This window comes from Linepithema humile, chromosome 4 (genome assembly GCF_040581485.1).
Source record: "Linepithema humile isolate Giens D197 chromosome 4, Lhum_UNIL_v1.0, whole genome shotgun sequence".
Taxonomy (NCBI): domain Eukaryota; kingdom Metazoa; phylum Arthropoda; class Insecta; order Hymenoptera; family Formicidae; genus Linepithema; species Linepithema humile.
In genome coordinates, this window is record NC_090131.1 from 2,416,882 (window position 1) to 2,430,384 (window position 13,503).

The following is a 13,503-nucleotide window of genomic DNA, read 5'->3' on the forward strand; positions in this document are numbered from 1 at the left end:
TGAATGCAAGGGTTTTGATGGGTTTCGTGATAGAAAAATGGACTAAGTAATTTTATTAAACTGGACACTACGCGCGCCATTTATTTTTTTAGTTACAAAGAATTATTTACTATAATTATGTTTAATAAAAATAATATCACCATTATTTATATATTATTATACCATTATTATTGTCGCAATTTGTAGCACTATATTTAGCGTTATTTAACATAAGTCCGGCTATTCACGTGCAAAAATGTGTAAAAATTACTTAAACTTGTGATTAGGTTATTACATAAATGTATATAGTGTAAAATAATTCGAAAATAAATAATCGGACCGAAGTGAGCATTTATATTAAGTCGATAGAGTTGCATCTTTGACATACTTAAGAAAAGATTTAAATAAAAAATTCGGAGAAAAAGTATCGAGATTCAAAGAGAAGACTTTTCATACCATCCAATGTTAAACTGCTTCCAATGTTTGATCGATAGAATTCCATCTTTTGCGAACCGCGTCGTACCTTTCTTGTAATCATGGTAAAATTAACGACAGACGTCATCGAGAAAAAATATTCTCAAATATTGTCTAGTAAATCGCTCAGTAAAACGATGAAAAAGGAGGAGTTATGGAAATTGACTCATTTATACATGAATGACATGTTCATCAGCAGCATTGTAAGTTACATCGACTTGACGAATTGTGCGATCTACATTTGATATGAAATTTCATTTGTACATAGGACGACTTAGCTGTTTGCAGAAGCTTGAAGACCATTTATCTTCAGAATAATAATATATCACAAATAAAGAATTTACATTTTGCCAGCAATTTGACACACTTGTATTTACAACACAATGCCATAACGAAGCTGGAAAACTTGGGATCTCTGCAAAATCTGCAAAAGCTTTATTTAGGACACAATAATATCACCATAGTCGAAGGATTGGAGAATATAAAGAAGTTACAAGAATTGCATATCGAGAGTCAAAAGATACCACTTGGTGAATCGTTGTGCTTCGAGCCACGCAGTGCTTTTACTTTATCTGTGAGCTTGATAAGAAATTGAAGACTTTTCAATCGTAAGGATTAAACGTTGAAATATACATTTATCACAATTGTGTTTTCAGATGTGTCTAAAATTTCTTGATATTTCGGATAATAAAATGGCATCCTTGAAAGATTTATCAAGATTTCACGAATTAGACACATTGGTGGCAAAAAATAATCTGATCGACGATGTAAATGATTTAACTGCGACGATAAGTACCTTAACTTCCTTGAAGGATCTGTCTTTGCAAGGCAACCCCGTGACATGGTCTTACAGATACAGAGAAACTCTGATTGCCAACAGTGTTTCATTAGGTAAAGTCACGCTAGTTTACCGTTGTGTTCATTGCTCGATTATCAGTTTGCTTTACAAACAGCTAATCTCGATGGAAAAATTGTGACTGACATTTGCCGAAGTTTTATGAAAAGATTTCAAATGGAAAAGTACAATCGACTCACAAAGAAGGCAACTAAAACCTTATTAAAAGACGATATAACAAGTATGTTATATAAAAGTGCATTACAAATGGATATTTAGATAAGAACAACACCTGCAGGCAGAAAATCTGTTACAGGCTCCCTGAATTTATCGGCGGCTTTCAAAAGATCTATTTCCAGAGCAATTTTTCAGCATCCTGGACCACAATTGTCTATAACAATTGCCTCTGGAGAAAATCAGCTACAGGTGTTTCCGCCTTGGAAATCAGGTAATAAAACACAATAAAAAGATACAGATTTACTATTCATTAATATCATATTTTGCATGTGACATTAAAGCATCGGGCATCAAAAGTATCAAGGATAATCATGTAATGCCGAGGCCATTCTGGAGTAACGTAACTAAGAGAAAAGAGACTCGTTTAATCCGCTCTAACGATGAAACAATTGCATTACCCCTTATTTAAGCCTTTTTACTCGAACAACAGTAAAATAAACGTTCCGAAAAAAGCACCTGTCAATCAAAGAACATTTTAGACGCGTTAAAGAAGATTTTATCAGCAGAATTGTCTTGTAAAAATAATTGATAAAAACGTAAGTAATAAACTATACAAATACTAAATTTAAAGAGTTTTCTTCATCGTAAATCATACTTTATTTTATTATCACTATTTTTTTTTCAAAAAATTGTGATAATAAAAAGTTTAAAAAGGTTTCATAGAGAGTATTTTATCTCTTATAGCTTTATATATACATATGCATACGAACATAATTACTTTTATTCTGGAAAATTATATAAAATAATCATAATCCATTGTAGTTCTTCATATGATAAACTCAAAATTGTATTAATATCAAATATGGATTCTAATTATTTAATCGCTGCCAAATACTATACAGTTGAAATAATAATTGCTATTTAACCATATATATAAATTTGTAATTTTTATCGATTATATCATTCCATTATAGAATGTAAATAAAATATGATTAGAAATATTGCAATTTATATACTCGCATTGTGACAGTAAATAAAATAATACAAGAAAAACAATTGTATGAATTATAATACCATATTTATAAAACTTTCTAGCAATAAGACTACATTTACATTACTTTCGTATACGCTAGAGAAATATTTTGCCACAAAATGTAAATGGACTTTTTTTGTAATGCATGTATTAAATAAAATCGTGTTAGTTACAAATAAATGTTAGCGTAAATTTGCGCGATACAAAAGTTTCAGGTGCAATAAAAATATTAACAATCTTGAAGTTAGGAATAACTATTTAATATTAAATATGCAATATAATATTTCTAATAAACTGAACAACAAAAATGCCAAAATATAAACTTACCAGCTATATTTGTACGCTTAGGATATATACATTGTTTATATAAAGCTTACTTTGTATAGCTTGTTTTAAGTTAGTGCAATAAATTGATTTGTAAAATTAACAAAAGACAGTTTGTATTTGAGAAATCAGTATTTGGATTATGTAATATTTTACTGATTTTAAATTATGTTAAATTATACTGTTATTGCATAAGTATATATATGTATTTTTCCAAATAGACTTAATATAAAAGTATAGTATTCTTAAAAAAAAAGACGGAATAAATTAACAAAAATAATACAAATATGTATATATGTTAGTCATTGCAAGCATGGAATGTTAAGATGCAATACAAAACATAAACGTCTTATTATCTTAAATAATAAAGAGAAAGATATAAACCGAAAAATAATATGCAACTTATTCAAATATTAACTCATATAACCTTCGGACATTTGAAACTGTGATGCACATATATATAAAAATAAGAAACCAAGTAGTAATTATTTCACTAACAATTATTAGAAATTAAAATCATAGCATAGTTCGTTCGAACGCATCTGTAGACGTGGCCTTAAGACGATATAAAATATAACGAAATGCAATAAACCAATATATATTTTGTGGCACGCAAACAACTCACCCTTTAGAGCGGCCAGTGTTATAAAATCTTTTCTGTAAATGGGCTATGATTATCCTTTGTTCTATATAAGATTAAAGTGACGATGTTATTCTATTTAAATAGTAGATATAGATACATTTTAAATAAAAAGAAACACTCTAATCAGTATTTTACATATCAACAGAAGATATAAATATTTATTATAAGCTGTAGTAACAAAATAAAAGTAATAGGTAAGAGCATAAACTAAAAGAACCAAGATAGTGTTTTAAATTCTTAGAGATGCAGGATAGACAATCTATATTCTTTATAAAAGTATAAATGTATACAAATAAAAAAATGCCTTAAGAAAGCCTGGAAGTACATTTCAATATATCTTTAAACAAAAGTATTAATGTAGCATATCCTCAATGGACAAAAGGATGTATAATTGTTTTACTTTAACTGAGAAAAAATGACACATTAAAGAACAAAGGTATAAACAAGCCTCGTAAAATGCAATGCATAGTCATAGGCTGGTCTTTTCACTTAGAAGCACTTACGTAAATTAAAATGAGTATAAATAGCTTTTAGAATTAAAATGCACCATTTTTTTTGTCAAAATCCGCGAATCAGATTTATTTTGCTTGTTCAGATCGCCATGTCAATTGTAGTGGAACGTAAATCGCTAAACTAATGAAAGTTCATGTAAAATTGTAGTTCTAAAACTACACAGACTACAGCTAAGTTTAGACATATACGCTGACCAATGCATCTCATTGCTCTTGGTATAAAGTTATACATATATATATATAATATAATATATATATATATATATATATATATATATATATAATTCGTTTGTGCTATTTTATATATATGTACATATATATAAAAGTTATAGCATAAACGAAATCTAATGAAATCTACATAGTTTCCATTAATATTGTATTTCTCATAATTTTTATATAACTGCAACATGAAAAACGATGCAACGTTATAAACGTAATTTTTCGTATTCTTCCTATAACGTAATGGCTAACATTAACAGTTTTCAGATATAAGAAACTATGATGATCTCAAATATGTTTATATTTGTCGTATGTATGTATATATGTGTGTAAAGTATGTGTATATAGTATTTAATATTCAGACGATCCGGATTTCTGTTACACAATGTTATGTAATAACCATTTGTCGATATCAATTCACAGATAGTCAAACTATACATATAATTTTGCCGAAAAGCTTATCTTATTGCGTTGAAGCATTACAACAGACAGTACGTATATAGAGAGATATCTTGTTTAACTATTATATAAAATTACTTTCTATCGATTCATCTTTGATAAGTCTTTTCGCGAAATCAATATTAATAAAATCCATAACAACATACATTACTCGCTTCCCAGACAGCACGCATGTCCAAAATCGAGACATAAGACGGCTTAAAGACGTCATTAAGACGCCTTTTAGACACGTTATCTAAAAGACGTCATTAAGACGCCTTTTAGACACGTTATTTAAAAGACGTCTTAATGATGTCTTTAAGATGTCTTATGTCTCGATTTTGGACATGCGTGCTGTCTTTATGTGCGTGCGGTTCTTTATATGAACATTGTGAATCAGAATATTTTACTTAACAGTCTGCAATCTATTATACTCAAAGATGAAAGAGAGAAAGTAATGACATTTTCTTTCGAGAACGGTGGAGAAATTTAGTTAACTCGGAGGGAACATGCTTTCAATAGGATTCATTGACTCTACAAGGATTTCGACATTGCAAAATTTTATGTAATTATCGCATCATATAGAACCTTTTATGTATGTGATTGTAGTTATATTCGTGTTTATCATTATGAAATGCTCGTTATCAAAATCTTAAGTTGCAGGGCACCCCGTCTTTTATAACTATAGTTATCGCCATAACTATATGTATAAATAGCTTATTCATTTGTTTACATACATACATAGCTATGTATACATTATATATAAGATTTATTTATGCTCTCGTGCATATAAATACACTTTCTTAGTTATTTTAATATGAACACTGTAGTTAAATAGTACGAGGTACCATTCTCTTCATTAAAAATTTTTTCATCAATATTCTCATTCTTTTCCAACTACCAAAAACTCGATTTTGAACCGAGTTTAAGCTCGAATCATTTGGGCAAGTTGTAAGCAGAAATTTTTCTTTCAGACCCTTTTTTTTTTTTTAAACAAAAAGATATATAGCTTAATATTGTTCCTCTCTTGCTTTTTATATTAACTTTATAGATTATTTAAAGATTTATCGACATATCTTTTATAGCATATTTCAGTCTGGTTTCTTTTTATGACGCATTCGGCAATGCGTGCGATATATAATACGAATTTATGTAAATACCAATTTACCTTTCTTTAACCTCTAAAGATTACAAATTGTTCGTGCCGTTTATAGACCAAGAGTGCCCCTTTTCGTATGCATGTATGATGAATAGCTTTTAAATAATTACTGCGTCGTCTGCTGCTGTATTTCTATCTTTTCTACTGTCATGTCAGGATTCATAGCAGTAGCTTCCTGTATTGCTTCCGCTAAAGCCCGATCGTGATCAATTGGATCGCCATCCGATTGTATCGTGATCTTCTGCTCTACCCGCGTCTCAACCACGCCGTCCTTCTCCGTTTTATACTGCAAGTACAACAACCAGCGATTAATGGAGAGTCGCAAAGCGGAAAAAACTTTATCGATTCTCGCAGTATACCAACCGTGATGGTTTCAACAGTACGAGTTTTACTGGATATGGTCTGCGTGCTGACTATCTCTCCCGAGGCGCTATAGTTACCGTCTTCGCTCTCTAGAGCTACTTTCCTCGTCTCCGTCGCCACTACAGGTACCGTAGTTGTCGTTGTCACGTTGCTGTCTGGTTCGCCCGCGTAAACGTGCTTCTCAGTTAAGATCACAGCCGGATCTCCCTGGATCAAAATTTGCACAAAGATCTTTTTACTTCGCGACTCGTGCCAAATCAATGATCGGTAAGAGTGATGAATTATGTTAGAATTAACGGAGGTTGTTGAAAATTAACGAGGAATACACACATAATGGACAATATAGACAGCAAATCACTCTTCCAAATTCATTTACTGACATATCACATTTGCGATATTATCTTTCATCTCTCGACGAAATGGTGTAAAAGTTGTAGAACAGTTTTCGGCATTTGTTTCTGGACATTTTGCGAAATAATGCAAGACACAATTTTTTTTAAAAGTATTATGCAATACAAGAATGTGAGCGAAAATACCAGATGCACGCAGATGGACTGGAGAGAACGGCTGCTGGGATAAAATAGTACCAAATTTTTCGTGTGCACAAATACCTGTTAATTACCCGTCGCTTTAACATGCATAATCTTCCACATTCCATATTCATAGAGGAAAGTTTTCGACCGTCGCTTCAATCAATTACCTGATAATATTGATTGTAGAAAGCTTGCTGATCATCATCAAGATCAATCGGCGTGCCTGAATCTCCACTGCTCGAGCTCGACGTACTTAATCTTCGTGAGAACAGCTACACCATGCAACGTGTTAACCAAGCCGCCAAAATTATTTACAAGAGATAAAAAATTAAAAAAAAAAATTAACAACTCTGTTATGAGCAATAAATGATACTTATAAACTATCGATATAAATTGGAGGCATCGCATCCGTAATTAATTCGTGTACTTAAAATGAGCATTACTTTATACAAGTGTATGTCCACTGATGAAATGTTAAAATATAATACAAATTTCAAAAAATATTCAACTAAAAACCCTTAAACACATATATTAATATGTGTGAAGCGGTTTTATGTTATAATCATGGGCAAAATGATCGTATGTGTACAGCACGATTACATGAAATGATAGTTAGATCAAAATCTAAATAATACACAGCAATTTGCAAAAAAAAAAAAAAAAACGCTCACATGCCTCACTGATTATTACGAAGCGTTAATTTCTTCTCAAAAGAAAAAGGAAGAAAGAAGACAATCACCTGTTCGCCGGAAAGCACGTGACTCGTGGTTCGAACCTCTTGCGTCACTACTCGTTGCTCTTGCCTCGTTGCACTAGTTGCAGTTGTATGCGCTACAGTCTTTTCTTCTACCTAATATAAAAAATAAATTGTAGCAAATGATGACAGAAGTACATAAAAAAAAAAAAAAAAGAGAAACGATACACAAAAGATATATTTATATTACGCCCAAAACTACTCTTATCGCACGCAATGTTCAAATAAATTCATTAATATCCTACGAAATGCCGCTAAATAACTACAAACCTGACTGGTCTTTTGATTCTTTTCAAGATCCTCATGCATCGTGGCGGTACGAGTGGTGACAGCTGTCGCCGATATGTATGGAGTTCTACCATCATCCGGTGCCTCCGCCTAAATACAACTACTACGTGACTAAGGTCTCAAGACACACAACTATAATGATAATATAATGAATGTATATAAAATGAGGGTAACAGATACTGTTATAACGTACAAAATGTTTCAAGTCCTTTACTTCAAGAGAAATACTCGGCATACTTTCTTCGCTAAATTACATCATTACAAAAGTCTGGAGTTCTAGCGATGCATACTAATTCTAGACAAATCTATTCAATTTCATGCAATATACTCGAATGGGGCACAAAAATAAAGAGAAATACTCCAAATATGGATTAAATCGATATATGCAATTATAAGAACGTGTTCGTTGAGTAGAAGAAAAACTATAAGGATCAAAGCGCGGATATGGCGAAAAAATTTCATTATCAATTAATACAAAGTGATCTCTGTATCGCTACTAATTGATAATAATCTTCTGACCCTCCGATATCCGCGCTTTGGTTCTTACAGGCCTTTCTTCTCTTTTATTCTCATACATTACTCTATGTTCTGTTTGATGCTCTGTTAAATTCCCGTCTTAGAGACATGTGGTGATTAAGTTAATGTTCTTATTATTTCCAAGTAGATCACCTTGTTCACGTGAGTAGAGACTGTAACCTGACCCGTGCCACCTGGTGTCAGATCTTCGATCTTCTCCTGGATATTTTGCGTCACGCCTTCCTGATCCTTCACCACCGATTGTTTAGTCGTCGTTTTCACGATTGTGGGTATCGTAGCCGGGATCGCGGGTTTCTTCAGCTTCGTGGAGACGGACTTCGGCGGTTCTTGTAGGTCCTTGAGAATCGTCGTGCTGTCCGCCGGCTGGCCGTTGTTTTGGAGTATCACGCCGTTCTTCACGTACGATCCATCCTCGCCGAACAGTTCCTGATTGTACAGCTTTCCGAACTTGTCGTGTATCTTGCCGTCTTTAACGTAGCCACCGTCGGTGCCGAACGGCGCACGGGCGATAGGCTTGCCGTCCTTGTCGCACACCAATCCTTTACGCACCATCGTGATCGTGACGGTGGTGAAGTGTTTGTCGAGCGGTTTGCCGGTGGCCGCGCAAATTATTCCGTCCTTGACGACGTTCCCTTCGCCGTCGAAGTCCGCCTGCTTCACCGGCTTGCCGGTTTTGTCCACCACGACTCCCTGTATGACCTTCAGACCTTCCGGCCCGAATGCTTCCTGAGTTAACGGCTGGCCGCCTGCGTCGTAAATCTTGCCGCTCTTGACGAAACTACCTTCCGCCGGCAGAGCGCCCTGCGAGAGGGGCTTCCCGTTGCGTCCGTGAATCAAGCCGTCTTTGATGAAACTGCCGTCCTGACCGTAAGCATCTTGATTCAGATATCCACCGGTGGGATTGTAGATCCTGCCGTTTCTGATCACGCTGCCCTCATCGTCGAAATTGCCAAACTTCAGCGGCTTGCCGTCGTTGTCGCACACCAAGCCGTAACGAACGAGCGTGACCGTGATTATAGTTTGCCTCTTGCTCAGCGGCTTCCCGTTCGGCCCGTACAGCAGGCCGTTTTGTATGTAACTGCCGTCGTTGCCAAGTGTGCCGTGGCCGAGCGGCGCCTTGTCCCTCCCGTAAACAATGCCGTTCTCGATGAAGCTGCCCTCGGTACCGAACGCGGTGTGATTCAAGGGTTTGCCGTCCTTGCCGTATATCCTACCTTCCTCGATGTAGCTGCCGCCGGGCAATTCGGATCCCACGTTCAGCAGTTGACCGCCCCAGCCGTGGACGAGGCCGTCACGGATGTAACATCCGTCCGGTTTGAACGCGCCTTGCTTCAACAGCTGCCCGTTCTTGTCGTACACCACTCCGTCTTGTATGTAACAACCGTCGGGTATTAACGACGGTAGATTCCTCGGATTCCCGTGGCTGTCCACGATCTTGCCGTTGCTCACCGCCAGATTGTCCGGGCCTTTGTCGTCCTGCGTCAACGGCTTGCCGTCCCGGCCGATGACGGCGCCGTTGCGAATCGTGTTGCCGTCCGGACCGAACACACCTTGCGCCACGATCCTGCCGTCCTTCCCGTGAACCAATCCACCGGCGACGTACGAGCCGTCGGAGCCGAATGTTTCTCTGCTCAAGGGTTTCCCCAGATAGTCGAATATCACGCCGTTGGCGATGAAGCTGTCTTCCGGCAGGGCCGCGTGCAAGTTGAGCGGTTTACCATCGCTGCCGAAAATCAGACCGTCCTTCACGTAACTGCCGTCGGGTTTGAAGAACGAGAACTTGAGCGGCTTGCCGTCCCTGCTGTACACTTTGCCGTCTCTAATGGCCGCGCCTTCGGGCACCAACGAATCCTGATTGAGCGGCTTTCCGTTCTTCGCGTAAACGACACCCTTCTTTATGTAACTGCCGTTCGAACCGAACGACTCCTGCTTCACCGGTTTGCCGTCTTTGCTTAGAACAGCGCCGTCCTTTATCGTTAATCTGTCCGCGCCGAGAACGGCATTCGACAGCGCCGTGCCGTCCGCGTTGCGCAAAATGCCGTCTCTGATTGTAAGATCGTCGGGCTTGAAGAGACTCTGAATCAGCGGCTTGTTGTTTCTGTCGTGCACCAATCCGTCTCTGATAGAATTGCCATCTGCTATCAATGGAATTTGACTCAGTGGTCTGCCGTCCTTCGCGTATATAACGCCGTCCTTCACGAAGCTGCCGTCCGATTTATAAAATGTGTGCTTAATCGGCTTGCCGTCCTTTCCGACGACTTTTCCATCCTTCAAGTGAGCACCGGACGGCAGCAGGGATCCTTGAGTCAAGAATTTCCCGTCTTTCGAGTAAACGATGCCGTCCTTCACGACGGATCCGTCGGAGCTGAAGGACTCGCTTCTGATCGGTTTGCCGTCCTTGGAATAAATCTTACCCTCCGCGACGTAATGGCCGTCGACGCCTAATTTTCCGGTGCCGAGCGGTTTCCCGTCCCGTCCGTGAATCAAGCCGTCGCAGATGAACGTCTCATCGGGCACAACCGCAATTTGATTCAAGGGCCTGCCCTCTTCGTTGCACACTATACCGGCGACTATGTAGTTTCCGTCCGTGTTGTACGATCCCTGAGTCAGCGGCTTGTGGCCCGCCGTGAATATAAGACCCTCCTTAACGTACGTGCCGTCCGCGCCTAATTGACAATGTTGCACCGGTTTGCCGCCCTTCAGCACTCTTCCCTCCTTGATCACCGCATGATCCGGCCCGAGGAAGGACTGTTTCACCGCTTCGCCACTGGAAGAATAAATAACTCCGTTCTTTATGGAATTCCTATCCGTGCCCAGAATCTCCTGCTCGACGGGCTTGTTATCCTTTCCCGTGATCAGGCCGTTACTGATGTGAAGTCCGTGCGGCCCGAATTCACCTTTCTTCAGCGGACTGTTGTCCTTTCCGCAAACCTTGCCGTCTATCACCTTGCCGTTATCCGGTCCGAGGTGGCTCTGGTCCAACGGCCTTCCCTCCTTGGCGTAGATCACGCCGCCGATGACCCTCGAGCGATCGGGAAGGGGCAGAATGTGACGGTCCGCCTTGGGTTCCGGCGGCGGCGGCACCGTTGGCCGAGTGACGACATCGTGTTCACGCTCACCGGCGATCAAAGCCGTCGCGTGATCCTTCTCGGTGCTTGGCTTCGCGGCGTTCTTCTGCTGCTCCTTCAGGCCGGCCGATTCCACATAATTCAGCCCGGGTGTCTTCAATCCCGGCGCCAGTTTGTCCGCCTCTTTCGTTTTCCTCTTTTCCGCCGATTCCGCCACCTTTTTCTCCTCTCCCGGCGCATAGTTGAACGCCAATCCCGTAGCTTTTCGACTAGTCGGCGATGCTTGATCCTGCACTCCCGGCGACGCGGGTCTATCTTCGTACGTGAAGCCGTGCGGGGTGAACGGCTTTTTCGTGGCCTCCGTTTCTTCGTAATCGTAAGGTTTCGTGTAACCAGGAAGCTGAGGGGATTTCGTCGGGTCCTGCACTATCTTTTCCGCGTCTGCCTTTTTATCGGCGTCTTTCTCTTGCTTCTCCAACGTCGAAAGATTCGACTCGACATCGCTCTTTTCCACAGATTCGTCGAGCTCTTTATTCTTTTTCTGTTTCTTATCCTTATCCTTATCCTTCTTAGCAAACAGGAAAGCGCCGACGGGACTCTTGGATAATATACAAAAATACATGCAGTACAAAATACATGCTATACATATGATATGCATAAAATATATATCTCACATTTAAACAAAAAACTAATAATATCTATATATATTAACATAAATCTATCATTTTCATAGAAATACTCTACTACTGTTCATCAAAAAAAAAATATATATATATACATTCAATTGAAGAATAATTATGCATTCAATCGAACAGCCTCTGAATATTATCAAAGCCTGATAAAGCACTTGATTGAAAATCGAGCGTTTACAAAAATAACGACGACGATCAATATCTTATTCATGGATGTAGCTTATAAAAAAGAAATGTTTGATGCTCTCTCAATCTACGTATTACATATTTCATAATAAGAAGCAGCAACGCGTACGACACAATATAAACTTACCTTGATTCTTTCCTTCTTTTCTTTATCCGTTTTTTCGGGGGTCTCTTTGTCCTTCTTTTTCAATTCTTTTTTAGACAACGGTTTGTCGTCGATTTTGTCGAGACGAGCATTGTCATTAATCAGATCAGAATTATTTAAATCATTGTGATTTTCTTTTTCGTTCTCATTCTGTTTATCCTTCTTCTTCTTTGATAGACCACCGGGCGGTAGGACAGCGATTCCTCCGACCGGTTTCTATAAATAAATTTATCCAATCACACGTCGCTTCATGCAACAAGCATAAAGCCACTACGTTGCTAAAATAATACTAAAAACTACGCAGCACTACATTATGAAAATGCAATGCATGCTGTATGGATTACGGTCTGCGCTCTCAAAATATGTATGTTGAAGTTATCACTCGTCAAATCTGTCTTGCAATACTAAAATATCCGTTTGACAGAATTCTGTGAAACAATTCACGCTAGTCACTTGAGCGTTATTTCTTTCATATACGATAGTTTCATCAAGATGTCTAAACAACGACAAAGTAATCTTTCAAGTTCTTATTAATTCGCATGCTTGGACTGCTAATATTGCTAAATGTTAAATGGGTAACTAACATCTCAACATTGAGGCGATAACCGTTGTTTGCAAAGGATATAAAGGCAAAAAAAGTGTAGCAACATGCATTTGGAAGGAACAAAACACCAAATATGGTCTCATACAAAAAAAATGACCACACATTGCATTGATATACAGAATAAACTAAAGCGAAAGAGTGTTTCAGATAAAATTCTATACCTTTCTCCCACGATCTGCGTCATATTCTCCTTCCAGGCTACTGGTGCTGCTAGCTGATGTTGTTCCAGCACTTGTTTTTCGTGTGAGCTATTGGTGTTAGTTATGTGTCAGTTAATAATTACGGCTATCAATGTTACAAAACTAAAAAAAGGGAAAAAAAAATACTTTCTCACAACTTTGATTTCTTCGTCTTTTACGTGATTTCACCGATTTGTGTACGCTTTTACTATTGCATGTTAAAGAACGTGTGTTGTATAAATTGCGTGTGACATGCTTTTATTGCGACATTATACAACGGACTCGAATCCGCGTAAAGTGTATATAAAAATTTATCGCGCTATGCGCGGGTAAGTCAATAAACAGTGTATAAATGTAGGTA

The 13,503-nt window shown here is 38.0% G+C and overlaps 2 protein-coding genes across 5 annotated transcripts in view; one reads left to right on the forward strand and one right to left on the reverse strand.

Moving 5' to 3' along the window:
- Positions 1–2,138, forward strand: LOC105672133 (protein phosphatase 1 regulatory subunit 42-like). The gene is made up of 6 exons (XM_012366860.2): positions 1–656; positions 722–1,027; positions 1,110–1,344; positions 1,407–1,529; positions 1,605–1,736; positions 1,807–2,138. The coding sequence occupies exons 1-6, from the start codon at positions 516–518 to the stop codon at positions 1,932–1,934; spliced, it is 1,065 nt and encodes a 354-aa protein (XP_012222283.2). The 5' UTR covers positions 1–515; the 3' UTR covers positions 1,935–2,138.
- The window catches only part of LOC105672205 (protein 4.1 homolog), a 26,713-nt gene continuing 14,962 nt past the window's right edge, over positions 1,753–13,503 (reverse strand). For 2 of the 4 annotated variants that reach the window (XM_012366975.2, XM_012366976.2), the window contains 8 exons: positions 13,125–13,211; positions 12,342–12,575; positions 8,401–11,934; positions 7,714–7,821; positions 7,429–7,539; positions 6,857–6,961; positions 6,157–6,363; positions 1,753–6,079 (listed from right to left, as the gene is read on the reverse strand). In XM_012366975.2, the coding sequence (XP_012222398.1) occupies positions 5,900–6,079; positions 6,157–6,363; positions 6,857–6,961; positions 7,429–7,539; positions 7,714–7,821; positions 8,401–11,934; positions 12,342–12,575; positions 13,125–13,211 (4,566 nt within the window). In that variant the 3' untranslated portion in view covers positions 1,753–5,899. The remainder of the gene's footprint in view (positions 6,080–6,156; positions 6,364–6,856; positions 6,962–7,428; positions 7,540–7,713; positions 7,822–8,400; positions 11,935–12,341; positions 12,576–13,124; positions 13,212–13,503) is intronic. The other 2 variants (XM_012366977.2, XM_012366979.2) reach the window with 2 other exon arrangements.

Coding starts and splice junctions, on each gene's coding strand:
- LOC105672133 (XM_012366860.2), top strand. CDS start 516: ATGGTAAAATTAACGACAGACGTCATCGAGAAAAAATATTCTCAAATA. Junction 1,345..1,406: donor TGCCAACAGTGTTTCATTAG/GTAAAGTCACGC, acceptor CTTTACAAACAG/CTAATCTCGATGGAAAAATT. Junction 1,737..1,806: donor GTTTCCGCCTTGGAAATCAG/GTAATAAAACAC, acceptor GTGACATTAAAG/CATCGGGCATCAAAAGTATC.